At 44.0% G+C, this 27,500-nt stretch overlaps 1 protein-coding gene across 4 annotated transcripts; it reads left to right on the plus strand.

The window, feature by feature from the left end:
* The first annotated feature begins 394 nt into the window (after positions 1-394).
* On the plus strand, positions 395-27,500 carry BST1 (bone marrow stromal cell antigen 1). Of its 4 annotated transcripts, none has more exons than XM_080797741.1 (9): positions 395-681; positions 2,846-2,972; positions 5,032-5,167; positions 7,577-7,659; positions 10,759-10,835; positions 11,833-11,925; positions 16,126-16,212; positions 18,262-18,321; positions 25,336-27,500. In XM_080797741.1, the coding sequence occupies exons 1-9, from the start codon at positions 521-523 to the stop codon at positions 25,433-25,435; spliced, it is 924 nt and encodes a 307-aa protein (XP_080653867.1). In that variant the 5' UTR covers positions 395-520; the 3' UTR covers positions 25,436-27,500. The 4 variants fall into 4 exon arrangements, 3 of the variants coding, with proteins under 3 accessions (XP_080653867.1, XP_080653868.1, XP_080653869.1); XR_013966482.1 differs by having other exon boundaries at positions 445-681; positions 18,262-18,403; positions 25,336-25,469; XM_080797742.1 differs by lacking the exon at positions 25,336-27,500 and adding an exon at positions 20,754-20,892 and having other exon boundaries at positions 445-681.

The following is a 27,500-nucleotide window of genomic DNA, read 5'->3' on the forward strand; positions in this document are numbered from 1 at the left end:
TACATAAAATAAATAAGTTCTCAAATAAGTCACGGAGATGAAAAGTAGAGCCCAGGGAATATAGTGAATATAATAACCTATAGTGACGGTGGGGGGTGGTGGGTGAGCACTGAGTAGTGTATGGAACTGATGAATCACTACGTCGTACACCTGCAACTCCTTTAACACCTAATGGTAACTATACCGCAATTAAAACAAAAGCAAAAACGTCACAGTCCTTAGATCATGCGACTGTTGATCTCCGGGTTTTGAGTCTGAGCCCCACCTTCGTATACCCAAGTACTCTCTACAGAGATTACTTAAAAATAAAATCTTAAAAAAAAAAAAATAGCCAAGAGCAAGAATCCTATCGCCACTGAAGTCCCAAGTCAATCCTAGAACTGAAGCAGCTAGCAGAGGCGGAGAGCCAGGGGGTGGTGTTGGGATTGCCTCACTGCGCAGCGCGGCCGGAGGGAGTGACGGTGGCGAGGGATGGAAAGTGAGTCAGTAGGGACAGGGCTGGAGGAACAGAGTCGCGGCGATGACAGCCAGGGGGCTCACGCCTTCGTTGCTGCTGCTGCTGCTGGTGGTCGCGGGCGCTGCGGGCGCCCGCTGGCGCGGGGAGGGAACCACACGGCACCTCCAAAGCATTATCCTGGGCCGGTGCGCGGAGTATGACGCCCTGGTGAATCCCGACCCGCGGTGAGCAGGGCCCGGGAAGCGGGGAAGTCTAGAGGGGAGGAGGCTGTTCGGAGGGGCAGATGGAGTCTAAAGGGTAGGGGTCTCTCCACCCGAGAGGTGTGCGCGGGGTGGGGCGGGGGGAGGTGGGATTCTAAAGGTCCGGGGAGCCAAGAGCAGAGCGTGGTACGTCTAGGGATAAGGAGAGAACGAAAGAAGAGAGAGAGAGAAAGAGTGAGAGAGAGAGAGTGTGTGTGTGTGTTTGTGTGTGTGTGTGTTTGTTTTAGCCAGAATGGTCAGACCCTGGATGGCGGACCTGGAAATTGGTCGATACAGAGACTTGGGGAATTAGTTTCGGATTTTCTGAAACCTACAGGACTTTATGAGTTTGAGTCACTCTTGCCAGCACAGTGCTTCTTATTTCTTTCTTCTAACATTTTTTTTTTCTTCTAAGATTCTATGCATTCATTTGACAGAGATAACAAGTAGGCCGAGAGGCAGGCAGAGAGAGAGGAGGAAGCAGGCTCCCCGCTGAGCAGAGAGCCCGATGTAGGGCTCAATCCCAGGACCCTGGGATCATGACCTGAGCCGAAGGCAGAGGCTTTAACCCACTGAGCCACCCAAGCACCCCCGTTCTTCTAACTTTTGTTCCTTCTTTGGACCTACTTTTACAGTTTTCATAATTTTTTTTCTTGTGCCAGTTTTTTTTCTGTTTCATTTCAGACAAAAAGAGCAGAGAATAATACAAGGAACACCCATATTACCCAGTCCCCACACAAGAAACAGTTACAAATGCCTTGGGAAATGTTTTTGGAAAGCTAGGATGGACTTGAAAAGTGTGGCTGTCACCAGAGGGCGTCCTGTCTGCCTTAGTGTTACTGAAAGCAAAGGGTGAGGGCGGGAGGTGTGTCAGCCAATAGATCAGCCCAAATCTTCTGGCTTAAGCGGACAGTTTCTGTTACTTAACAGCAAGTAAGGAGAGAGGGAGGTAGTTCTCAAAGCACTGTCTCTAACATAAACTTCTGGGCTGTTTTAGGCTGCCAGCCAGCAACATCTGGGTTAGTTACTCCCTACAAAGAGGAAGCTGGTCAGAAGAATTTAGTAAAACCTTTGTAATCTTTTGAGCAAGGCATTGAAGGAGTTTGCATACGAAGGTGGGGCTCCGTAATTTCCCAAGAACATCTGCCGCATTCTTAAGTGACTTGGGGGTTTCCCAGAAACGGGGCAGTTTACAGGATTTGCGAACCTAACAAATGAACATGCTGGAGGAACAAAACAGTGTATTCCTTTTAACTTCTCACTGTGGTCCCTGGTAACCTTATCCCTAACTAACTCACTGGTCCACCGGCCTGACCAATGTGCCCCCCCACCAACCCCGCAGTGGACCTTTGAAGAGGAAAATTACCCAGAGTAGGCCCAGGCCAGGGGGTCCCAGAAGATGGAAAGTTACAGAAAACCAGAGTTAGAGAAAACCAGAAGCCCTACTGGGAGCAAGAGATAACCAGCTGCTTCTGCTCCTGTAAAGGGGCTTCCTGCCACAGGCTCCCTGCAACTACTCTTCCCACCTAAAGCAGCTCCCACTCCCCCAGTTTAAACCCACCTACCAGCAGTCAGCATAGCCCTTGGACCCTGACTGCCTGCAGCCCCCTATAAAAGCCCTATAACCCACTGCCTGGGGCCCAGAACTTGGAGCACGAGCTCAGCTGGGTCCACGGGCGTAAAATAAATCCAAGTTCTCCTACTTCTCCCAGGGTCACTTGGTCTCTCGCAGGTCTGATGATTTTTCTGCAACACCTTAAGTCTCAATGGAGAGGCCCTTGGAGTCGGGAGCCTGAATGGTTTATTGGAATTGTCATCCTCCAGCAAAGTGCCTTTTGTGTTCATCTCCAGGAGACCCTGCCACGACTGTGTTCCTTAGCTCTGAAAAATGTGTGCCACAGTGTCTGAGAGCCATTTCCACCACTGGATTCCCAAATCCATCACCTAGGTTTTTCTTCTCTTCTGACTGGGCGTTAATGCACGAGACGGGACAGTTTGCTGTCTTTTTTCTGCCCAGTTTTGCAGAGTTAATAAATGGCAAAAGTGCTCGGAAAGCTGTTGGAGTACTTAGAAATGGCAATACTTCATGACACCTCATGATGTGTTTTTTTTTTTCTTTTTTCTTTTTTTAATGCGTCGTGCCGCACAGGGGCAGGAACTGCACAGCTATCTGGGAAGCCTTCAAAGTGGTGCTGGTTAAGGATCCCTGTTCCGTCCTTCCCTCAGACTACGACCATTTTATTGACCTCTCCAGACATTCCATTCCCAGAGACAAGGTAAAATATTCCTCTCCGTCCCTATAGAGATAGATGGTGCCAGGTGTCTGTGACCCTGCAGGCCCCCCTTTTAAATTTAACTAATTCAAAAAGTCAAGTAGCAAACTCACCTGAATTTTCTGGTGGGAAGGCATCTTTGTCTTCAGTGGCAATCCTGGGTCTCTTTCCTGTCTGGGTGGAAGGAACTTTCCTAAGGCAACAGTTTCTTCAGGGAATCACTACAGAAGGACCTTGCCGCACCTTTCCCCTGGGGCTCTGCCCCTAGCCAATTCTGAATAACTTGTGTCCTAACTGGCCCCAAAGGCCTGAACATCCAAGTGGCTCAGAGGACCCTTACCCTCAGTATTTTCCCTGAAGACTCGTCCCTCCTTATTTTAAGGGACCTTAAGGTTTTAGCTATTCAGTAGCAGTTTCTTTAAGAAAACCATGTCTGTGTTCTGAGTTCTAATAAAATGAAAATAAATGAGAAAGTCTATGTAAAATGCTCACTTAGAACAATACCTTGAGTTTAAAAAAAGTCAGATAGCTTTGTTTCTCGATGACATGATTTTCATTTTCATTGTAAAATCAGATAACATTGATATTTACCAATGAAAAAAATCTTAACATTGTTTTTTAAAATTTGCAAATGGAGATGGAAGGTTCAGAGACATAATAGATTGAAAAATAATAATTTTTAAGAATATGTTGCATTTTGAGGGGCACCTGGGTGGCTCAGTGGGTTGAGCCTCTGCTTTTAGCTCAAGTCATGATCTCAGGGTCCTGGGATCGAGCCCCATGTCGGGCTCTCTGCTCAGTGGGGAGCCTGCTTCTCCCTCTCTCTCTGCCTGCCTCTCTGCCTACTTGTGATCTCTGTCTGTCAAATAAATAAATGAAATCTTTTTTTTTTTAAATTTATTTATTTGTTAGAGAGAGAACGAGCAAGCACAGGCAGACAGAGTGGTAGGCAGAGGCAGAGGGAGAAGCAGACTCCCCGCCGAGCAAGGAGCCCGATGCGGGACTCGATCCCAGGACGCCGGGATCATGACCTGAGCCGAAGGCAGCTGCTTAACCAACTGAGCCACCCAGGCGTCCCATAAATGAAATCTTTTAAAAAAAAAAGAATATGTTGCTTTTTGAACCTTGCTGTCTCCCTGCCAGTAAAAAGAGGAACCCTAAATGTTCTCTTTCATATATTTTGGTGCTAGTTGATGAACTCAGTAAATAGTTATTGAGCTCCTTCCATGTGTTGGACCTTGTGCTAAGGCTGGAGGACACCTGCAGTGGGGAACAAAACAGCCCCTGCCCTCTGGGAAGTTTCCAGTCTAGGGATAGTCCAGTTGGACTACTGAGGGTCTGATGAGATCATGAGAGGGCTATTGTTATTTCTGTTAGTGTTATCTGAAAACACTGAGCATTATAGTGGAGATCGTAAAATACAATATAAAAGTAACATATTTCTGAGGCACTTTATACTCTCCAATGCTTTTTGTGGTGACATAGCCTCCTGAACACAGCTGTGGAAGAAGAGAAAGGGCTCATGCTCTCCATTGTCCAGAAGTGGAAACTGAGGCAGAGGACTCTGACATGCCTTCCTCAAGATCAGACAGACAGACAAGATATTTTTAAATCCAGAGGTTAAATACATATATATACTACAGGGAAAGTACTTTTTTAATGTGTGCAGGATACCCTTGGAATGATGGAGGAGAGATCATAGCACTCTCTGAATGGGCAAACAAAGACAAAGAAAAAGAAAGTTTGCGTGTTGTCAGGGAAGTCAAGAGTTGAATAAGAAATGAACTGCCTGGGGATGCCTGGGTGGCTCAGTCGGTTAAGCTGCTGCCTTCCACTCAGGTCATGATCCCAGGGTTCTGGGATCCAGTCCCACATCAGGCTCCTTGCTCGGCAGGGAACCTACTTCTCTCTCTGCCTCTGCCTGCCACTCTACCTGCTTGTGCTCTCTCTCTCTGACAAATAAATAAAATTAAAAAAAAAAAAAAAAGAAATGGACTGCCTGGCTGAAAAAAATCTGCTTTGATTTCATTTTCATGTTAATTTTGTGTTTGTTTTTCCTTAGTCCCTGTTCTGGGAAAACAACCACCTCCTGGTCACTAGCTACTCAGAGAATGGCCTTCGCTTTTTGCCTTTGTGCAGTGTTCTATACGGGAGGATTGGAGATTTTCTGAGCTGGTGTCGACAGGAAAATGCCTCCGGTAAGACTCCTGGACAAATCACAAGGAGAGTAAGAGCTCCTGGTTAAGTTGATACTGTGCATTTGCCATTTGTGCTAAATGTTTTCCTATGCATTTGTCTCATTTGATTCCCCCTAAATCATCTGATGTTGGTGGTCATAATAATAATTAATAATAACAATAGTAGAGAGAAAGCACTTATCTTTTGCTGGCTACTCTGTAAGCATATATTGACATTTACTAACTAATTTAATCTCTAGAGCAGCCCCAGCAGCAGATAGGTCCTCTCCTAATCCCTGTTGTGATAAATAAGGAAACTGAGGCACAGCAAGGTTAAGAAAGTTGCTGAGGAGTGAATCACTAGAAAGCAGCAGGGTCAGACTGTCTGATTCCAGGGCACATGCTTCCTGCCCTGCCCTGCCCAACCTGGCCTCAGGATTCTCATTTTCCAGAAGGGGAAACTGAAGTTTGAGAAGGTTAAGTCACTCGAAGGAGTCAGGCCAGGAGTTAATCCTCTTCTGATGGATTCTGAAGCTTGTGCACTTAAATGCCACTCCAGGTACCAGAGATGTTTTAAGATTAAAATCAGAGTGAAAGTCACAAGGGTTGGCCTGGTGGTGAGGAAAAATTCTCCTTATGCATCCAGATCCTTCTGAGACCTGGAGATAGAGCAGTCCCCCTCCTCAGTGGGCTTACAGCTTTGTGAGGGTCGTTTCCTTTATGCTGTGCTCTGATGCAGGAAAGGCCAGGTCCTAAGCAGTAGCGGAGACACCCACCTAGACCAATCTGGAAAGCTTCCCACCAGCTGTTGGTTCTCAATGAGTCTTGAAGGGTGAGCAAGAAAGGAGGTGGGAGGAGGTGTTCCCTTCATGAAAATTGGTGATTCTTCCTGCCTAGGGACTGGAATCCCTTTAAAAGTTAGCCTAAGTTCATTTCTCTGTATTCTCCTCCATTCATTCATTTATCCAACTATGAGTCATAGAGTACATTCTCTGCCTCTATGCACTGTAAACACAGCAGAGAATAAAACAGGAAAATAATACCCCATCCTTACATTATAGATGGGGAGGTAAGACAAGACACAGGCAAGTCAAATAGTGTGCCATAAGAATACATGGGCTACAGAGAGAAACAAAACAGGAAAGAGAGTAGAAAGTAGAAAGGGGGAGGAAGAGGGAGGACAGTGTTGCAGGTTTACATTCATGTCCAGAGAAAGCCTTGCTGTGAAGCTCTTTGAGCAAAGATCTGAAGGAGTTGAGGAAGAGCATTTCCTGAGAGAGGGAACAGCCAGTGCAAAGAAGTAACGTCTGGTGTATTTAAGGAACAGCAAGGACAGCAGGAAGTAATAGGCTGTGAGGGTAGAGGAATAAAGGAGGGCCAGATGGCATGGGGCTTCCACTGGGAGGGAGATAGAAAATTGCAGGGTTCAGGTCAACGGATGTGGCCATTCATCCAATACACAGTGACCAGGAAGTCTGATTATCCTGCAGGAGAGATATGTGGAGCGTGAGAAAAAGGATGTGAAGGAAGGAAGAGTATGGTGTAATCACAAATAATTCGGTTGTTGTCCCCAGTTCCTGGCACACAGCTCCTAAAACCCTGGGAATGTGAGGAGTAATAAGAGTGTCTTATGTGTGATAGTGATATGAGTAGTGGTTGGGGGCCCCTAGATGGCTTCGCATGGGGGCTGGTCACCCAAAGACCAAGGAAAACCAGAATAGAGCCTCTGAGGTTTAACCCCATCCCTGTCCTCCAGGAAGGAAATATTTTATTTATTTATCTGAGAAAGTGCACAAGCAGGGGGAGTGGCAGAGGGAGAGGGAGAAGCAGGCTCCCCTCTGAGCAGGGAGCCTGATGTGGGGTTCCATCTCAGGACCCTGAGATCATGACCTGAGCTGAAGGCAGAGGCTTAACCCACTGAGCCACCCAGGTGCCCCGTCGTTAGAATTTTTTAAATGTAATACATTTTAATACTTTATACGTTTAAATGTCATAACATTTCTGTTTTCTGGCTAAGGACTATCACTTTCTTGGTGTATTTTTGCTGCGTTTACTTCCAAGACCAGGGCTAACTAGAGAAGGCACTTCACCCAGCAGAGCAAAGGTTTTGTTTTGTTTCGTTTTTTAATCACTTCACTGGAACCTCAGTAAAGAAATAGCCGAGCTGACATGATGATGCTTGATGGTCGGCAGCCTCACTCATTAGCCAACTGCTTGGGTCTTTGCCTTCCTCACGTTTGTGTGAAGCAAAATGACACCTGTCTTCCCAACACAGCTTGGGTTCTTTGTGGGTTGGGTAGGCAGAACTGTGAACATCAAACTTGTGAACACAGGCTAAATATAGATTTTGTGGAGTCAGGAAATGTTTTAAATTAATTCTTCTCTGATACAATGTTTGAAATGAAACACGTCTGTCTATTTTCCCCTTAGGACTCGATTACCAGTCCTGCCCTACATCAGAAGATTGTGAAAACAACGCTGTGGATTCTTTCTGGAAAAGGGCCTCTATGCAGGTGAGCTTGGGAAGGCTGACTGGGAGGCTGAGCACATGTGGGACATGCGAACACGGAACAGAGGGGTTCAGAGACAGAACCATTGGGTCGTGATTTAACGTCTCTGAGGCTGTCTTGCTGTTCACATTCACCACTTTCTGATTCACTCCTTCTGCTCCATAAAGGCGTGAGGACTTAAGGAGCCTAAATACTTAGTGCAGCCAACATATTCAGTGAGTGTTGGTATAGATGAGGATATTAAATAGTCACTATTATTACTGTTGTGATGTGGCTGCTCTTAGTTTGGAAGCAATACGCTTTTGATTGCTGTGTAAAGCAATCAGGGGTGGCACCTGTTTCATGTGAGACCCTGGGACACCTGAGATCCAGATATGGGAGTCAGAAATGTCCCCAAGGCAGCATACTATTCATGATAGAGGAGGTGATAGGAGGTGATGGGTGACAGGTGAGGAGAAGATAACTGGAGACACAGAAATGGCCCCTTACCAAAGGTCTGTTCGTCAGAGAATACTGTCACCAGAGATGATGGCAATCTAGTAAATGTTAGTTCTGTTGACTGGGAGGCCAGTGGACTTCAGGGTCCTGCCATCCACCACCACCAACTCCCTCTCAGGGCTGGCCATGTCCCTTTTTGTCCCATGCTGGATCTTCGGGTGTCCGCAGGGTCCCTTGTTGATCAGAGTGAGATGACGTTGGTTAAATCCTCCTCCATGCTGCGGTGGAGCAGGGTAGAGGGCCGGCTCCAGGCAAAAGTCACTGTTTATTCCTGAGCTCTCCTGCTGCTCCAGTGGGAGCACCCCATTTATGCTCCCTACCCACAGGCTCCATTTCCGGTGGAGACTCCACTCCCTGAGTGCTGGGCTGTCAGAGCCCCTCATGGAGGTTATGGGGGCATCATCACCTGAATGTAGGATAATAGCAGCAACTTAGGCACTGTGTCAACATTCTCGTAAAGGAACTAAGAATCATGCCCACATCGTATGAGCCCTTAGACTGTGCTGGATCATCTATGCACAAGGAGAGGTAGTTTAGTGATGAGGAAAGGGTTTGAACTGTAGCAGAGAAGTATTCCATAAATGTTAATAATTATTATTTTGTTTTATTTTTATTTATTTTTTAAAAGATTTTAAACTTTATTTTAGAGAGAGAGAGAGCACATGCATACAAGTGGGGGGAGGGCCAGAGGGAGAGAATCTCAAGCAGACTCTGTATTGAGCACTGGAGCCTGGCACAGAGCTTAATCCCATGACCTTGAGATCATGACCTGAGCTGAAGCGGAGTCGGAGGGTTAACTGACTGAGCTACCCAGGTATCCCAATAATTATTATTTTAAATGATTTAATCTTTACAGCAATCCTGTGAGATCAGGGACCCTTATGACTCCTGTTTTACAGATAGGAAAAATGAGGCACAAAGAGATCAAGAAACTTAGGCAGACTTATTTTTTTTTATTTATGTATTTTCTTTCTGTTCAACTTATTATGTAGACTTATTCCAGAGCTAATAAGTGGAGGAGCCAGGGAACAAATTTTTCAACCACTATATCATATAGCTTCATTATATCTGCATGCAATTTTTATTTATTACATTTTTTTCTTATCAATGTGATAGCTGCTCAGGATAAAAAAGTGACAAATAATAGAAAATACAGATAAGAAAATTATTCATGTATATGCCTACTACTGCTTGAAGGCAATCCCTTCAGCATCATGGTCATCAGACCTTGGCATTTGTGGATTTAACCATGACCATTAGCACTGACTGCTTGGAAGCACCCTGAGACATGCATGATACGAAGTGTATTGTTGGTTTGCTGCCGCTGGTATTGGGCATCACTAAGTCCAGCCAGGGCTATCTCAGTGCCACTTGCCTTCCCAGCCCCCCACCTCATTCCAGTATAAACCTCTTATCAGGGAAATTGAATGTTCTGGTACTATTCTGAAGTGGAGATTTCTGAAATTCTCTGGACCCATATCTTCCTTGGGAAATTTGGGGGGTTGACTAATATTCTCAGACTTTTGCTTATTTATTTTAAGCACAGTAGAGCTCATGCTGCTTCTTCTTAATATTTCATTTTGCTTTATAAATCCATATTTCCTCTGCGTTTGCAAATCTTTTGCGCTTTTATTAATGGCTGGCTAATATTTCAGACACTTAAGTACTATGAGTTACTTACTTGCTATTCCTTTTTTCTTCACTATTTTAGATGGCTTGCAAACAAGGCTGCAGTACATACCTTTGTGCACAGTGCTTGTGATGGTCCTTAGAACTGCTTACAAAATGTCTGCCTCATCTCCTGCATACGTGGTTTGCATTCCCCTGCCTGTGGATGTTACTTTCTTGTGACTTCTTGTGACTTGTCAATGAGATGTGAGAGGGAGTGGCTGTGATTTCTGGGTGGAAGTGTCTCAGAACTGGTCAGTGATTTGCCACTGTCAACTTCTACCTTCCCTGACAATCAATGACTTTGTAGAGATGGACTCTTCATCAGCTCGAGGACATAGGGAACAAAACCCCAGTGGACTTGTGATAAAGATGTAGTGTGAGCATGAAATCAATCTTTGTCATTTTTATTTTGTTTGAGATTTTATTTTATTTTATTCTTTTGACAGAGAGAGACACAGAGAGGGCACACAAGCTGGGGGAGTGGAAGAGGGAGAGGCAGCCTTCCTGCTGACCAGGGAGCCCGAGGTGGGGCTCGATTCCAGGACCCTGGGATCACAACCTGAGCCAAAGGCAGATGCTTAACTGGGCCACTCAGGAGCCCCAAATCTTTGTTGTTTATAGCCACTGTGATTTTGAGGTTGTTTGGCAGCATACTTTAGTCTATTCCAGCTGATAGAGTGCTGGAAACTGATTATTTCACATGGTTTTCCAAGAGCAGATTCTGCCATGGAATTACAGAGTCTATGAGTTTTTGACATTTCAAAGCAATTTGCTTTCCAAGAGATGCCAGTTTCATCCCTACCAGCTGTATGAGATATCAAATTTAGTACATCCTTGCTCACATGAGGAAGGTCAATTTTAAAAAATTGTTCATTTCATTGGTGAAAAAAAGTAACATGTTAATTTAATCAAAATGCTTGTTTCTTCTTATAGTATGCAAGGGAGAGTTCTGGAGTGATCTCTGTCATGCTGAATGGTTCAGAGCCATCAGGAGCCTATCCTGTTAAAGGGTAAGAACACCAGCATCAACAAATACAGCAAAGAATGCCAGGATGTATGTTTAGTCTTTTCCAATGGAAACTTGAGAAAATCATCTTAATCAACAGCAAAATGCTTGCTTCTGTAAATTCAGGTAAAGCAAAGACAGTTGAATGAACTGGAGGTCAGAGCCGCATCTATACATCTCTGCCATTAATAGCTGATGAATGCATGAATGAAATAAATAACCTAAAAATAAAGGCCAAAAATGCCCCCATAGAACTCCCTGGAAGCTTTCCAACAAAAGTAATGTGCAAGTAACTAACAATGAAATGGGAAAGATATCCTCTTGCTTTAGGACTTTAAGAAATGTTGGGGTGGGGGTGCCTGGGTGGCTCAGTGGGTTAAGCCTTTGCCTTCCGCTCAGGTCATGATCTCAGAGTCCTGGGATCGAGCCCCGCTTCGGGTTCTCTGCTCAGCAGGGGCCTGCTTCCCCACTCCCCCTCTGCCTGCCTCTCTGCCTACTTGTGATCTCTCTCTCTCTATCAAAGAAATAAATAAAATCTTAAAAAATAAAAAAGAAAAGAAAAAAGAAATGTTGGGGTGCCTGGTTGGCTCAATCAGTTAAGCGTCCAACTCTTGATTTTGGCTCAGGTCACCATCTCAGGGTTGTGGGATCAAGTCTAGCATCTGTCTGGCTCCACACTCAGCGTAGAATCTGCTTGGGATTCTCTCTCCCCCTCTTTCTTTGCCTCTCTCCCTGCTCACATGCTCGTGTTCTCACTCGCTTGCTCTCTCTCTAAATAAATAAAAATCTTTTTAAAAAATTGTCTGTCTTGGGGTACCTGCGTGGCTTAGTTGGTTAAGCACCTGCCTTTGGCTCAGGTCATGATCTCAGGGTCCTGGGATGGAGCCCTGCATTGGGCTCTCTGCTCAGTGGGGAATCTGCTTCTCCCTCTGTGCTCTCCCCACCGTCCCAAATAAATAAATAAAATCTTACCCCAGAAAATTGTCTTTCCTGTTTCTCAGTTTTTTTGCAGATTTTGAAATTCCCTACTTCCAGAAGGATAAAATCACACGAATTGAGATCTGGGTTATGCATGAAATCGGAAAACCAAAAGTGTAAGTCAGCATGTTACCAATGATGGTAATTATGCAAACATGCTTCTCTTGAATATGCTATACTCAAGCCCATTTTACGTTTTCATTTTGGGGGAAATAACAGTGTTTTCTGTTTCTAATGTCATGGGTAAAGAAAGACGAAAGTCTTGACTTTTTGGAAATGCCACTAACCAGTCCTGAGCCCAGAGAGGATCTACCTCCTTTATTCAGTTACTGATCTTAGCCAGGAAAAGGGTGTTCCTTTCTGAGCTACCTGGGCAGCACTGGGTAGGAGAGTTCCTTATGCGTTTGTGTGAGTCAAAGCCAGTTTTTTCTCCTGGTTGTTTGAAAGCCCCCAGCAGGAGTTCTCAGAATTGACCCAAGGACTATGTAATAAAGAGTTTATTCTCAGAGAACAATCATTTCCACAACTGGGTCTCAGATAACTGGGCAAGGAAACTGTTAAGATCCATATTTTCTGGAAAACCACTGGATAAATGCAAGCCTGACCTCATTCTTCTCATCAGTGAGGAGAATTGCTGGAAAAAACGGAGGATAAGAAATGTAAACGCAGATGATTCAGAGACAAGCCAAGGACGCCCAGCCTGGTTCAAGTGCAGCCATGTCAAGCCTCAGAGGCCTGCTGGGGTCTTGCTCTTGAGAACATTGATGAAAAGTATTGCCAACCCCAGTGAGTATGTACGGAGAGAATCTTAGCAACTTCCCCATTTTAGGCTCCCTGAACCCTCTAAGACTCACTGTATCATGAACGATTATTTTTTCCTGTCTCTTAAACAAGAGATTAAATTTGCAAATTACTTACTATGTAGTATTACCACGATCTGCATTTCTCTTCCTGGAAGACAAATTATACTTACGTTGCATAGAAAACAGTGTATAGTATTTTTATTTCTATGGGAAGTTCATCTTTGTCTAGAAATTATGCTTGCTTCTTGTTTTAACGTTTCTATCAGAGACAGCTTGCCCTTTGAACCTATCTTTAGTGAGATAAGGAAATTGCAATTCAGTGTTATCTTGGACCAACATTTCTGCTACAGGCAAGATGATAAAAGGGCCCAGAGCTCGTGGTTGTGTGTTTGTGCCAGAGTGGAGTTCTGGGTCATGAGCTAAGGAAATGAGGGTCCTGAACTGCTCAAATTTTAGAGAAAAAAAAAACCCAAAACAAAATGTATAGACAAAGAACTAAAAACAATATGGCTTGATGTAGGAAAGGCGATATTAAGGTTCAAAGCCGACGGCCAAGAAAGAATTCTTGAGATGTCTTCGGTGCAAAACTGTGATTTTATTAAGGTGTGGGGACAGGACTGGTGGGCGGAAAGAGCAGCATCTGAGTCAAGAGGAGTGGCCCATTCTATACCTACAAGTTGGGAGGGTGAGGTCAGGGAGGTTTCCAAAGAATTTTCATATGCTAAAGAGAACCTACAAGATACCTGAGGCCTGCCTTTGTCAAGTTAAGGTGGTTTTTCCCTCCAGCAAGACATTAACATTAAGATAGCTGGGAGTTTCCTGGCAGAAAGTCACACTTGTCCCTGGAGTGGCGGTGTAGGGGGAGATTTGGGCTAGGATTGCCTTTTGTCCTTAGCAAAGTATTAACTTAGAGACATTTGGGCCCCTAGAGGAATGTCATTCTGCCTGTTTCAAGGATCTGTCTGGGCTGTAAGGAAATGCAATAAAGTTTCTAATGCCTTTGTTTCCCACATCATGGCTGATACCTGATTGTGGTTGGCTTTGTTTTAACTGCTGTTATTTAAAAAAAAAAAAAAAAAAAAAAATATATATATATATATATATATATATAGTAAAATAACCCACTGACCTCTATATCAAGGTGTCCTGAAACCACCACATTACTGCTTTCTAAAAAATTCTCAGTAATGAGCTTGTCCAGGAGAAGAACTTCATCCCATTTTTTAGCTAGGTTCTGAAACTTGAGGTCACTCAACCCCTTGCCCTCATCATTCCTGTAATGCCTAGAATTCCACTTCTTTTGTGAAAACTTCCTCCAGTAACTCATTTCCACTCTGTATACTCCATCTCTATTAGTGTTACAGTGGGGAGGCTGTTTCCCTTTTCATTCTGGGTAAACTGAGGCAGGTCTTGCTGGTGATATGAATGCCATGCCTGCTTGTCACAGCTGGCGCTATTGTATCCGTGCTGTTTGCCCCTACTGAATTACGGCCACAGGAGAGCAGGACTCCCAGTGGATGAGTGTGTGGGGAAATGAACACTCACACGGTGTTGGGGTGCCCAGCAGAGGGTGCTGTTTGGCACTGCCTATGGCTGGAAAAGAAACAATAGGCCCAGGTAATGTAACCTTGTGTATCAACTATACTTCCGTAACAACAACAACAAAGTAACAGTGGGTCCCAAATGGAATCATTTCTCCCCACAGAAGCAAGCCAAGTTTCAGCCTCTCCCAGAAATGTGACTTTTCAAAGGTCAGTTTGAAATTTCCTGATCAGTAGTAATTGTAAAGGCCTATTTAGCCAGAGCGGCCCCACCTCGGTTGGACAGCCATTTTGTTGTTTATGCAGTTAAACTGACCCTGCCCCCCCCCCCCCCCCCCGGGGAACTTACTTAAAAGCAAGTCCAGGAAACCAGTCCCAGGTTACAAAGCCCAAATAACAAGGGTGGGTCAGGTCAGGTGGAAATAACAGCCCGAATGCAGGGATGAGTCGGGTCAGGTGGAGACATCCAATCAGTGGGGCGTGCAAGGAGTGTGGGCCCCGCCTTTTGGGCACCAATTCTGACCAAGGTGATAAGCTAGTTCAAATAGCTACTATGGGGTGAATTGTAGTTCAATTGGCCACCCGTGTGTGACCTAGCATGACTGCAGCTTTCTCTGTGTGTTACAATCTCATTGGCCACCTGTGTGTGGCCAGGCCCAACCACATGGCCTTTGCTCTATGAAAGTTAGTCTGTGAGGCAGGGAAGGGTCGCCCTCTCTGTAAGGGGCGGCCCTGACCGGTCTGTTTGATGGTCGGTTTGATTCTTGATGCTTGGTGCGAAATAAAGCTTTGCTTGACCTTCGCTTTGTATCAGTCTCGCTCCTTTGACCATGGACCCATTACTGGGAGACCCAACAGTAATGACACTAAATCCTCGCCTCTCCCTTCCTGGCAAAGAGAAGATGACCCGGCCTGAAATAATCCTTTCTTTCCTTTTGCTAGTAACTTCCTTGTCTCATGCTCCTGAGGATACAAAGCCTTACATGTCCAAGGACTTCTCAGATCGCCTGCCTGTTAACTAGAAGGGATGCTGCTCTATTCCTGAATCACTGAATCGTTGAATAAAGCCAGTTAGATTTTCAGATTTACTCGGTTACATTTTTTCTGCTTTAAGACCATCGAGAAGCCTTAAATTGCATTCAAAACCTTAGTACCAGAAAATGTACTTCCAGGAATTTATGCTAAGGAAGCAAAGAATTAGGATGTATTTGAGAATGAAGCTTCAACAAAGTTAGTTTTAGTCATCAAAATACAGGGATTAACCTTGATCATCAACAAGGAGGACTGGTTTTATGAGTCATGTTCTGATTATGTAAGAGAGACCATGCAGGAATTTAAAAAAATAACAGCAGAGAGGTCTGTGTGTGTGCACACTCACACATCCATACACACACAGACATAGGCCAAAGCAGAATATGAACCCAGAAGTCTATTATATTTTAAAAGTCTCCAGGATGAATGTATTTCGAACTTTTAGAAGGATATATACCAAAATGTTAGCAGCCCTTAGTCCTAGTGATAAGCGACTGGGATGATTTCTTTTTCTTTGTGTTTGTTTGCATTTTTTGGATAATTTTTGATTTGTATGTTCTTGTTTTCATTAAAGCCTAACTTAACACACACTGTACGGTGAACAAGTGGGCAGCACTGTGCTGGCCTGGGGCGTGTCACTGAGGAGTGTTGACGGCTGGGGTAGTGATGTGCGCTGAGGCACACTGCGCATGCGCCAGCGCGGGCCCTCCCAATGCGCTGGACCGCTGGACCCCGTACACTTTGGTCCCCAGCGCACCGCTTTCTGGGGCTGCCGCAGGTTTCCCGGAAGCGGCAGTTTTGGAGGTGGTTCTCTGTATTCCCTCAGAGAAGAGAATAACCTGGGAAGGACCTGGTCATAGAAAATTTTAATTCACCCAGAAACAGTTTCCTTCCCCCCCCCCCTCCGCTTTAATTTTATTTATATGTTTTCATATTTTAGGGAATCCTGTGGAGAAGGCACTGTGAAAATCTTGGAAGAGAGACTGAAGAAAATGGGTTTTCAGTACAGCTGTATAAACGATCACCTGTAGGTGGTATATCATAATCAGTGTGCAATTTCAAAGGTGAAGCAGTGAATTTGGAGGGCACCGGGTTGTTGAATGTGTTCTGCTGGGATCAGCTCTTAGGGGCACAGGACTGTGCCTTCTGGGCTGTCACTGGGTGTGAGGTTTCTTTGAAGGATGCTCTTTTCTTTCTACTGTAGACCCCTTCCTTTTTTAAAGCACCAGATGTTACTTAATTTTTTTAAAGTCTTTATTCAAATTCTAGTTAGTTAACATACAGTGCAAAAGTAGTTTGACGTCAACAATATAGAGATTCCACATTTCAGTACCATACCCAGTGCTCATCACAAGAAAGCACCAGATTTTCATAAATTTGTCTTAAGAGGCAGTTCTTTGCTAACACAGCTCAATGATGGAGAAAATTGTGCCTAAACATTCCACATTTAGGACCAGTTTGCTTTGGCCCAGGAGCTCCCTCGAGGAGGCTGTCTTTGTAAGTCATCAGGCCAAGTGTGGTGACCCAAGCCAGAGCCCAAAGTGTCCTTCCCTGCTCATGGCTGTCTCGGAGACTCACTGCTGTGGGGTTGTCCCCACCTGTGCTGCCCTTTGGGACTCTTTCCTTGCAAGTCTGGCTTAGCTGTCCTTATTCCCACTTCTGGTGTTCAGCGGGGATTTTGTCTTGCTTCTGGGAGCACAGAGGAGATAAATGAAAGACTTACCATGGGAGAGTGACCAAGATTAATGCACCAAACTCCAACCCAGATGTAACAGCCACTTGCCCCACAAAATTCAGGGGACACAGTCCTCTGTCCTGTGGCCGTCAGGAGTTCTCCCCAAGATTCTTGCACATTTTGGCCGGGTCTTCTCTTTTCCAAGCCTCTCTTGCCTCCTGGTTGATTTCTGTGAGCTCTGCATTGAGCCAGACTCTATAAAACTCAATGACTTTGGTGGGGGCGGGGGGCAGGGGGACAGAAAACAGCAGCAACAAACTATTCTCAGAACAAATACCTGCATAATGTAGACTTTAACCAGAGAGTAGGAAAGTCCTGTAAATCGAACAATGCATTTCCTGTTTTTATTCCAGCCACCTGGCCAGGAGAGAACCCCTGTAGGCTTGACTCCTTCTTAGTGCCCAGTGTGCCACAGCTACCCAGCTCCTCTATTTTTTTAAAAAAAAGATTATTTATTTATTTATTTGTCAGAGAGAGAGAGAGCAAGCACGCACACAAGCAGGGGGAGGGAGAAGCTGAGCAAGGAGCCTGATGTGGGACTCTGTCCTAGGACCCTGGGATCATGACCTGAGCCGAAGGCAGATGCATAACTGACTGAGCCTCCCAGGCACCCCTAGCCCCTCTCTCTCTTCTGCTTCCCTGCCTTCTCTAGAGTCTGCCTCTAACCGTGCAGCTTCTTTGCTGGACCTGGGCACTAGCCATCACCTGTGTGCCTCAAGTCCAACTTTCTGGCCAAAGACCTCATCAAGAGAATTTTCCAAGCGAGACTGTCCATCCTTACGGAAGTGTTCCATGCTTGGGCTCTGGCGTGTGCCTGCAAGGTTCAAGTTCAGCTCCGCCACTGCTACTGTGTGTACTTGGGCAAATTACTCTGATCAGTTTTCTCAGCTGTTAACTGGAGATGGTAATACCTGCTCCATTTGGTTGTTGAGAGGACTCATTGACATGGTCTGTGTAAAATCCACAATCAGATTTCTTTGTACAAAGTAAGTGCTCGGTAAATGCTAGCTAATATTGTTTAAAAGAAACAGTTTGTGTGGGGGCACCTTGGTGGCTCAGTTGGTTAAATGGCTGCCTTCAGCTGGGGTCATACTGGGATCGAGCCCTGCATCCATCTTCTTGCTCGAAGGAGAACCTACTTCTCCCTCTGCCTGCTGCTCCCCCTGCTTGTGCTCTCTCTCTCTCTCTCTCAAATAAATACAATCTTAAAAAAAAAGAAGTATGTGTGTTCTTTAAGGTCAGAGACTTTGTATCCCCAGTGCTTTGCCTGCACACCATAAATGTTTGATGAGTGAAAGTCACTTAAATAATCCTTAAATATTCTTTCTTTTCATACCGTAGACCAGTGAAACTCTTAAAGTGTGTGGACCACAGCACCCATCCTGATTGTGTCTTGAATTCGTAAGTAGATGTCTGACCCAACCTCCTTGCTTCTCCAAGATAACCAGGACTTAACCCTAAAATGACCTGGCTGCCAAGTAAGGTTTGTGTTCCTGCACTTCTCCATCTCTCTGAGCTGCTAGGTAGGTGTGGGTTTGGAGAACATATGCCCAGGCAAGGTGACATCCGGCCATGTGGGCAGAGGAGATCCTGCCGTGCCGCAGCGGTTGGCACATGGTGGGTGCTCCCTGATGGCCGTAGGATCCATTCTTCATCTACAAGGGCAAGAGTATTAGTCAGGGCCTCATGCCAGACACTGTGCTGTGTGCGATACATAGAATATTTTGTTAATTTTTATAACTAGTCCATTAGACAGAGACAGACACAGAAAGAGAGAGAAGGAAAGAATATGCAGTCACCTACTGGAACCGCCAGCCTGGTCGTTGTCACCTGGATTACTGGGTAGACCGGAATGAATCTCCTTGCTTCCATTTTGTCCCATCCCTCATGACTTCTTTGCAACCCAGCTGCTAGAGTTAGCCTTTTATTTTAACTGTTTATTAGGGAAAGTTCCAAACATACTCTTGGACTGTAGTTCTTCAACCTCTCAGTCGTATGTCTTGTCTGCTCACAACTCTGTGGCTCTGCAGTGGTTCCCACGTCCCTCAGAGCCAGAGCCAAACAGCCTGCTCTGACCTGTTTTTCTCTCCAAGTTCTGTTCTGCTCCCTTCCCCTTTCTGCGCCTCAGCTGCAGTAGCCTCCTGGAACATGCCAGGTACATTCCTGTCCCTGGGCCTTTGCCTGCACTGTTCATTCTTCTGGCAGTCCTTCCCCTAGCTGTCCATGTGGTTAACTCTCTCAGCTACTGTATTAGCTCCCATTTGGCCGCTGTGAAGTTATGTTGACCTCAGTATTTGAAATTACAGCCTGCACCATCGACTGCTCTGTGAAACCCCTCATGCTGTTCTGTTTTTCTTTTTTTTTTTTTTTAAAGATTTTTAAATTTAATTTTATTTATTTATTTGGCAGAGAGAGAGAGATCCCAAGTAGGCAGAGACGGCAGGCGGCGGTGGGGGGCGGGGAAGCAGGCTCCCTGCTGAGCAGAGAGCCTGATGCGGGACTGAGCCACCGAGGCGCCCGCTCTTTTTCTTTTCATACTGTTTCTCATCCTCCAGCTTATTTGCTCATTAAGTTTATTCTTTACTGCCTGTCTCCCACATGTTAGAACATAAGCCCCAGAAGGACAGGGGCTTTTACCTGTTCAGTGATGGATGTGTCCCAGGAGATTAGCAGGTAGCTTGCAACTGGGTAGGTGCTTAGAATGCAGTAATGAATAAATGAATGAGTGAATGAACAAATGATTGGTTTCTACTCTGAGGAGGCATGGATTTGACACAAAGAATGTCGTAATTCGGCCAGGCAGTCGAAAGGAATGACAGATGTCCTACAAGAGTTGAAGATGTGTCTGGTGTAGTGTATGTGTGTGTGCAGATTTTGATTGCAAGAAACAGAAACCAGTGGCTCACTTAGGTGGCGAAAGGGCGGAATAAGATTGCTGGGAGGACTTAATAGGATAGGCAGTCCAGTGAACTGAGGACTTAAAGAGGCCCGGAGAGGCAGATATCCATAGTGTTACAGCGTAACTTATGTCTATGTTTTTACTCCTTGCTATCTTAAGCCAACTGTCAACTTTATGTAGATACATATCATGCAAAATTTCTTTTTTTTAAGCATTTTTAAAAAGATTTTATTTATTTATTTGCTATAGAGAGACACAGTGAGAGAGGGAACATGAGCAGGGGGAGTAGGAGAGGGAGAAGCAGGCTTCCTGCTGAGCCGGGAGGCCGATGTGGGGCTTGATCCCAGGACCTTGGGATCATGACCTGAGCCAAAAGCAGACGCTTTATGAGACTGAGCCACCCAGGCGCCTCCAAAATTTCTTTTTGTGAAACCATGGCACTGTACATGACCATTCCTGAAACAGGCAGGTGGTTCCACCCTGGCCTCCCGTGCCTCAGTTTACCTCCTCTACTACAGGAGGTGTAAGGTGAATGAGGGTGGCTCTCCTTACCTGTCCTCAGAACTTTCCAGGTGGGGACTTCGGACATGGGCACATCATCTTGTTTCTTTCCGACCATATTCCTGAAAGGAGGGCAAGTCAGTCCCCATCAGTGATGCTGAAGGGGTTAAGCGATCTCTTAAAGTTACTCGGGACTGGGTAGAGCCAGAAACAGAACCCAAATTTGTGTGTCAAGTTCTTGTTTCCCCCACAAAAACATAACTGCCTCAGAATGTCACTGTGGTTCACACCACAGCAGAGAAGGAAGGGATTTAAAGTACCTGATTTGCTCTTGGGGCATTCTTCCAGCGATTGTTGAAAAGATTTATGTATGACACTTCTTTCCCCATTCCACTGAATGTGAAGAAGAAAACTGTCTTTCACTCTTTGCCAGGTTTTCTTCCACGTTCATTGCCCTGGAAGGAATTTTACCAATGATACCTTCTTTAAACAACTTAGCTAAGAATATTGATGGATGATTTGTAGGAGAGATCCCCAAGTGGCAAATATGGAGAATGATTTCATCTTTCTAGTAACAATGAGATACAAATTTAATAAGGTACAATTTTTGCCTCAACCTCTTGGACTTGGCTTAGCCAAAAACAGTGAAAAAATATTTTAAAAGTCTTATTCAATGCTTGATGACATTGTAAGTTTGTAAATTGCTTTGGGAGAACAATTTGACAATATATATCAGGAATTACAAAGATATTCACAATTTTTGGCCTAAGCCAGACCTTAGGGTACTTCCAGTACCCTCTTCTAAAGAATGTGGGGGCAACCTGTATGCTCAAAGATGTTCACCAAAGCATTCTTTATAATACTGAATCCAAGGTGTAAGCACTGGGAGCTAGACCTAAATATCCAATGAGAAGTGAATGGTTGTATCAAGGGATTACATTTACTGGATGGAATATAATGTAGATATTGTATGTAGATTGTATCTCTATAAAACTCGGCAGGGGCAACAGTGGTAGGATAATCATACAGGAATTGGAAAAACTCTCATGAACCATTCAAGTGAAAAAACATGTAGAAAACAAACTTGAAGGCTTATAGGCTCTAGTTTGGGCCAAAAATTCGGTACAATTGATAATCTACTGGATTGGTGAAGATATAAGAAAACATGTAATTATGTTATTGAAATAAGGACTCACTTTGTCAGTCAGGGTCAAGGAGAAACATAATCTCTCATCTTGGCCCAAATTCTCTGTCTAAAGTGAGTTATCTCTCCTCCTCCAACACACCCCAGGACACAGAAGTGGGAATTCCAAGTTCAACTTGGTTAGGAATAATGGAGTAAAGGACTTTTAATCTGCAAAAGTTTAGAATGGAACAAACAGCTGTTTGTATAAATCCAACTCATGTTATTAATAGTTCTGTGGTAAGTTTAGGAACGGCTTGCATTTTTTTGGTATTTAATTTATTTGCAACATTTTACAGAATTTAGCATATAAAAATAGCTGTGTGATTCCAAGTGTATATATGTAACCATTAAATAACTGAATTCAGACTTGGGATTTTTAGCTGAAAGTTATAAGAGATTTTACTAAGTTTTTAGCCAAAAATGGAAAGTTTAAGAGAATTGAAATTAAACTTAATTCTCTTACTAGATTTTCTAGAATCAGGTATTTGAGGAATCTCTGCTCATTTAAAGTCATTTGAAGGGGCATCCAGCTGGTTCAGTCCGTAGAACATGAGATTCTGGATATCAGGTTCTGGAGTTCAGGCCTCATGTTGGGCACAGAGATTACTTTTTTAAAAAGTTACCAGAGGTCCCTATTCTTTCTCTCTGAGATAAGCTTTAGCCCCAATATGGGACTTGAACTCACAGCCCTAGATAGCCAGAGTTGCATGCTCTACAAACTGGGCCAGCCAGGCAGATTCTTAAATAGAAAAATATGATTCAAAATTAATAGAGAAATCTATGGGGAAATAAGGTTTTTGAATTTATAAGTTTAATAGCTGGAATTAATTTTTTAAACCAATGTAATTGCAAATAGGTTTTTTTTTCTTTGCATGAAAGCTGCCCTCAAGCACAACCTCACATAGCCAGGAAAAGTTTAAGTTAAAATATGACAAGTAAAGGCACCTGAGCCCAGTCATGGAAAGCAAAGGAAGACAAAACTGTATGTTTCTATATGTGCATGATAATGAACATCAGTGATGAAATAGATCTAAGGACATGAACTCCAAATTGCTTTCAGCGGTTACATTTAGGAAAGGGAGTGAGAACTTCAGTTGGGATGGAGACCCTCAGTATAACTGTGTCTTGTTCTGTAATATTTTATTTTTCTAAAAGAAAAAAAACACAGGGATGCCTGGGTGGCTCACTTGGTTAAATGTCCAACTCTTGATTTCGGCTCAGGTCATGATCTGAGTGTTGTAAGGTGGAGCCCTCTGCTGGGCTCTGTGCTCAGTAGGGGGTGTGTTTCCTCCCTCTGCTGCACCTCGCTGCTCTCTCTCTCTAAATAAATACATCTTTTTAAAAAATATGTGTATTTTTTAAGATTTTATTTATTTTTTTGACAGAGATCACAAGTAGGCAGAGAGGCAGGCAGAGAGAGAGAGGGGGAGGCAGGCTCCCTGCTGAGCAGAGAGCCCGATGCTGGGCTTGATCCCAGGACTCTGGGATCATAACCTGAGCCGAAGGCAGAGGTTTTAACCCACTGAGCCACCCAGGCACCCCTTAAAAATATTTTTCAAAAGGAATAAGTATAACTATACCTTTGTATTTGTTAATTATCTTAGAGCAAAAGAAAAAATCAATTTTTAGTAAATCCAAGTCTGCAATGTTAAATGAATCAGAAGTGCAATTGTAGAAAATGTCCAGCAGGAGGAGCCCTAGTACAAACGTGTGGACTGCTTAAGATTATTTTATTTTACTTCTTTCCTTTTATTTAAGATTTTATTTATTTAATTAAAAGAGAGAGAAAGAGAGAGAGAACATGGATGTGAGGAGGAGCAGGAAGAGAAGCAGACTCCCCACTGAGCAGGGAGCCCAACATGGGGCTCCATTCCAGGACCCCGAGACCATGGCTTGAGCCAAAGGCAGCTGCTTAATGGGCTGAGGCACCCCTCCTTTATTTTGTTTTTATTAAAAAAATTTTTTTGAGTGCAGTTTGGTGTACAACATAGTCATTCAACAGGCTTATATATTATGCTGTTGTGCCCGAGTTTTCGAGTCCGAGAGACCACCAAGGAGCCAAGAACCAATACAATCACACGAGGGTTTATTTGACAAGCTTAAGCTTGGGCCCAAGTATACCCGACACAGCGGAGTAGGGACTTGGACCCCAAACTTAGTTAAGGCAGGGGTATTTATGGGTTCCTGTTACTAAAGCAGGGTGGGGGTCTCTGGAACCAAAGCAGGGTGGGGCTTACTAAAGCAGGGTGGAAGTCTCTGAGCTAAAGCAGGGTGAGGCTTACTAAAGCAAAGTAGGGGAAACTTGGGCACAGGGATCTGAGATGGCTGCTGGAGTTAAGATGGCTGTACTTATGCTAAAGCTAAACCTGAGGTGGGATGGCCTTAATTTTCTCGGCCTCCACAATGCTGTGCTCACCACAGGTGTAGCTACCATCTGTTACAAGATTAGTCTGTTACAGTATCATTGACCATATTCCCTATGCTGTGCCTTTTTTTTTCTTTCTTGTGGCTTATTCAGGCTGTAACCGGAAGCCTGTATCTTCCACCATTTGCATCCATTTTTCACATCCTCCCTCGCATCCGGCAACCATCAGTTTGTCTCTGTATTTACAGGTCTGATTTCACTTGTTTTTTTATTCATTTGCTTTTTCTTTCAGATTTCACATATGAGTGAATCATATGGTATTCGTCTTTCTCAGTCTGACTATTTCACTTAGGATAATACCTTCTAGCTCCATCTGTGTTGTTGCAAATGATTTAAAAAAAACAGCAACAAACCTCATCCCTTTTTATGGCTATGTAATATTCCAGTGTGTGTGTATATGTGTGTGTGTGTACCATCCTCCGTATCCATTTGTCTATGGATGGATATTTAGGTTGCTTCTGTATCTTGGCTGTTGTAAATAATGCTGCAATAAACATTAGCAAAAAAGGGGTGATCAGCACTCAAATGGAGTCTAAAACCACGGAATAAATTTCCAAGTCAACATTAGATTGTTTCATGATTTTTAAAAAAAATGTATCATTTAATTTTTTTTAATTCAGTAATTTAAAAAAATTCAGTAATTTCCATTTTAAAAAATTCAGTCAGTGGTCAGACTGTATTTGCTGTGGTTGGAATCCATTTTTTTGGCCAGGTCCTCTCTTGGTGTCTTAATGGCAAGATAGATTTTTCCACACTAGTTAAATTCCAGTGATACAATGTCTATCAGTAAGGAGGTTGGCTAGCTTTATGGTATGTCCATACAGTAAGACTTCATCCATGAGAAAGAATGAAGTAACTAATATGTACAACACAGATATATGTCCAAAATCTGATGTTAGGTGAAAAAGGTGCAGATTCCATTTGTGTTAGATAAAAGGGTATGTGAAGGTCTGTGTAGGTGTCCGCACAAGTAAGCATAAGTCATATTCCTCGGAAGCCAGCTCAAACCGTCAACACTGATTCTCTGTGGAAAGCAAGAATGGGGAATCAGTCTGTGGGGCACCCAGGTGGCTCAGTTGGTTAAGCGTCTACCTTCGGCTCAGGTCATGATCCTAGGTCCTAGGATGGAGCCCCAGTTGGGTTCCCGGCTCAGCCCAGAGTCTGCTTCTCCCTCTCCTTCTCCCCCAACTCATGCTCGCTCGTTCTCTCTCTCTCCCCTGCCCGGAAAAAATAAATAAAATCTTAAAAAAAAAAAAAGAATGGGGAGTCTAAGGCACTTTTACTTTTCACTTTATACTTCCTGTCCTATTTCATTTTTTCTGCACTGTGCATGTATGTATATTTTTGAAAGTAGGAGCCACACACCAATACTGAAATTTTCTTTATTTCCCTTTTGATTTGCAGGGCAGCAGCATCTAGAGAAATCCCACCTCTCTGGGCAGAACATGGTGCCAGCCATATCATTCCTTTCCTAGTGGCTCTGGCTTCAGCTGTTCACATGTAACCAGAACCTCTGCTGTGTGGCCCTAACTCTCCCCCAGCCCTGAAGCCTACCCTTTGCACATTCATTCTTCTTGTTCTGTGCATACCAGGTGATTCCATTGTCTAATGAAGCTTCCTGCTGGGAAAACAACGTCCTCAGAGGGGTTTTCAATGATACACATGCTCGGGATTCCAGAGACAGGAAATTCTTCTAGTCCTATTGAACAGGTTAAAATTGTTGCATTAGAATTAAAGCAAGTTATTAGCTTCTTACTTCATAATGGTGCAAAGCATTGAGATCCAGACTGTTGCTTTATAAAAAATATTTTTAGGAAATTCTAATAGAACTAAATCTGTATTTTTTTCTATATTTTCTTTTATCCTCAGCGGGGCACACTGCATGCTTATTGATAGTTTAAGATATATATTTAAGATAGTATAAGATATATATATAAGTGTATACATATATATTTGGCATGCAAAGATTTATGCGTAAAGATGTTCATTTAGAAGTGCCTTGGTGGGTCGGGCAGTTAAGTGTCTGACTTTGGCTCAAATCATGATCTCAGGGTCCTAGGATTGAGTCCCACCTCAGGCTCCCTGCTCAATGGGGAGTCTGCTTCTCCCTCTTCCCTTCCCTCTGCCCCTCCCCCGACTCTTTCTGTCAAACAAATAGATTTAAATTTTTTTTTTAAAGTTGTTCATTTAATGGTTAAATATAATGGTGGGGGAGAAACTCACAATGTCCAATAATAGGGAACTGTCTTCATATGGCTTGGTATATCTGTAGGATGGAATATCATTCAGCTGGGAAAAGTCATGTTTACTAACCCAAATGTCCTTTGCCCAGTGAATGGATGAACTAACTGGTACATCTATACAATACTCAGCAAAACTCTCTGTATATTTAGCAATAGAAAGTAACCAGCTATTGGTATATGCAGCAACATGAGTAACACTGAGATGCACTCTGCTAATAAAAGAAGACAGACCCATAGGCTACATACCAATATTATTCAACTTACATGACATTCTGGAAAAGGCAAAGCTATAGGAATGGAGAATAGATCAGTGGTCGCCAGAGATTAGGACTGGGGGGAGTGGTAGCTACAATGGGGCAATGTGAGGGAGTTTTGGGGGAGTGAGAAACTGTGTCTGTACTTGATTGTGGTGGGGACCTGAATGTATGCATGTGCCAACACTCAGAACTGTACGTCAAAAAGAGTTAGTTTCTCTGTATGTAACTGACATGTTTTCAAAGAACATTTAATCACATAGGAAAATGTCAACAAGAAATAAAATATAAAACCTTCTAAAATATAATACAAATTTAACAAATTCTATTATGTTTGTGTATTTGAATGACATGCAGTGTTAAGTGAATGAAAGGAAATATAATAAACCCAAAGGCAGAGCAGTGATCTATGGGTAGTGGTCTTATCAGTGATTCCTGTTTTTGGTGTTTGGCTTTTTGTATTTTCCAGATGTTCTCTAATGAGTATGCATTACTGCTACTGCCCCTCAGAACAATGTGTTACTTAAACTATAGCCCCTGGAGGATTTTACTAGTTACCAAGCACATTTAGATATGGCCTTAAGAAAAACATATACTGGCAACAGGTCTTTGGGGAGAAGGATGATACACGACCGTGAAGCTGGGCAGCTGGGGATACCTGGCTCGCTCAGGGCGGAACGCCGCCCCTTCACCGAAGCCGGGCAGCCGGGATTGCCCGGCCCGCCCAGGGCGGAACGCCGCCTGCTTCAGGGAAGCCGAGCACCGGGGGAACGCCCGGTCAGCTCAGGGTGAAACGAAATACCGCCTGCTTCCCTTTTCCGTTATCGCTCCTTTCTCTTCCCAGAAGCGCCCGTGGTTAGATGAGTCCTTTGAATGTGCTTGATTAACTATAAACTTTATCCTCCTCCTTGCGTGTCCACGAGACATGTGTCCACGAGACATGTGACTAATGTTTGACCTTCATCGGTTCTTCTGTTGGCTATTGTTTCTATCTAATAAAAGTGGGACTTTGGAGTTGCTCGGGGCCGCAGTCTTTCGACTGTTGTGCCCTGCTCCCAGTCTCTTGGAGCTG

The sequence above is a fragment of the Martes martes genome (assembly GCF_963455335.1).
Source record: "Martes martes genome assembly, chromosome: 2".
Taxonomy (NCBI): domain Eukaryota; kingdom Metazoa; phylum Chordata; class Mammalia; order Carnivora; family Mustelidae; genus Martes; species Martes martes.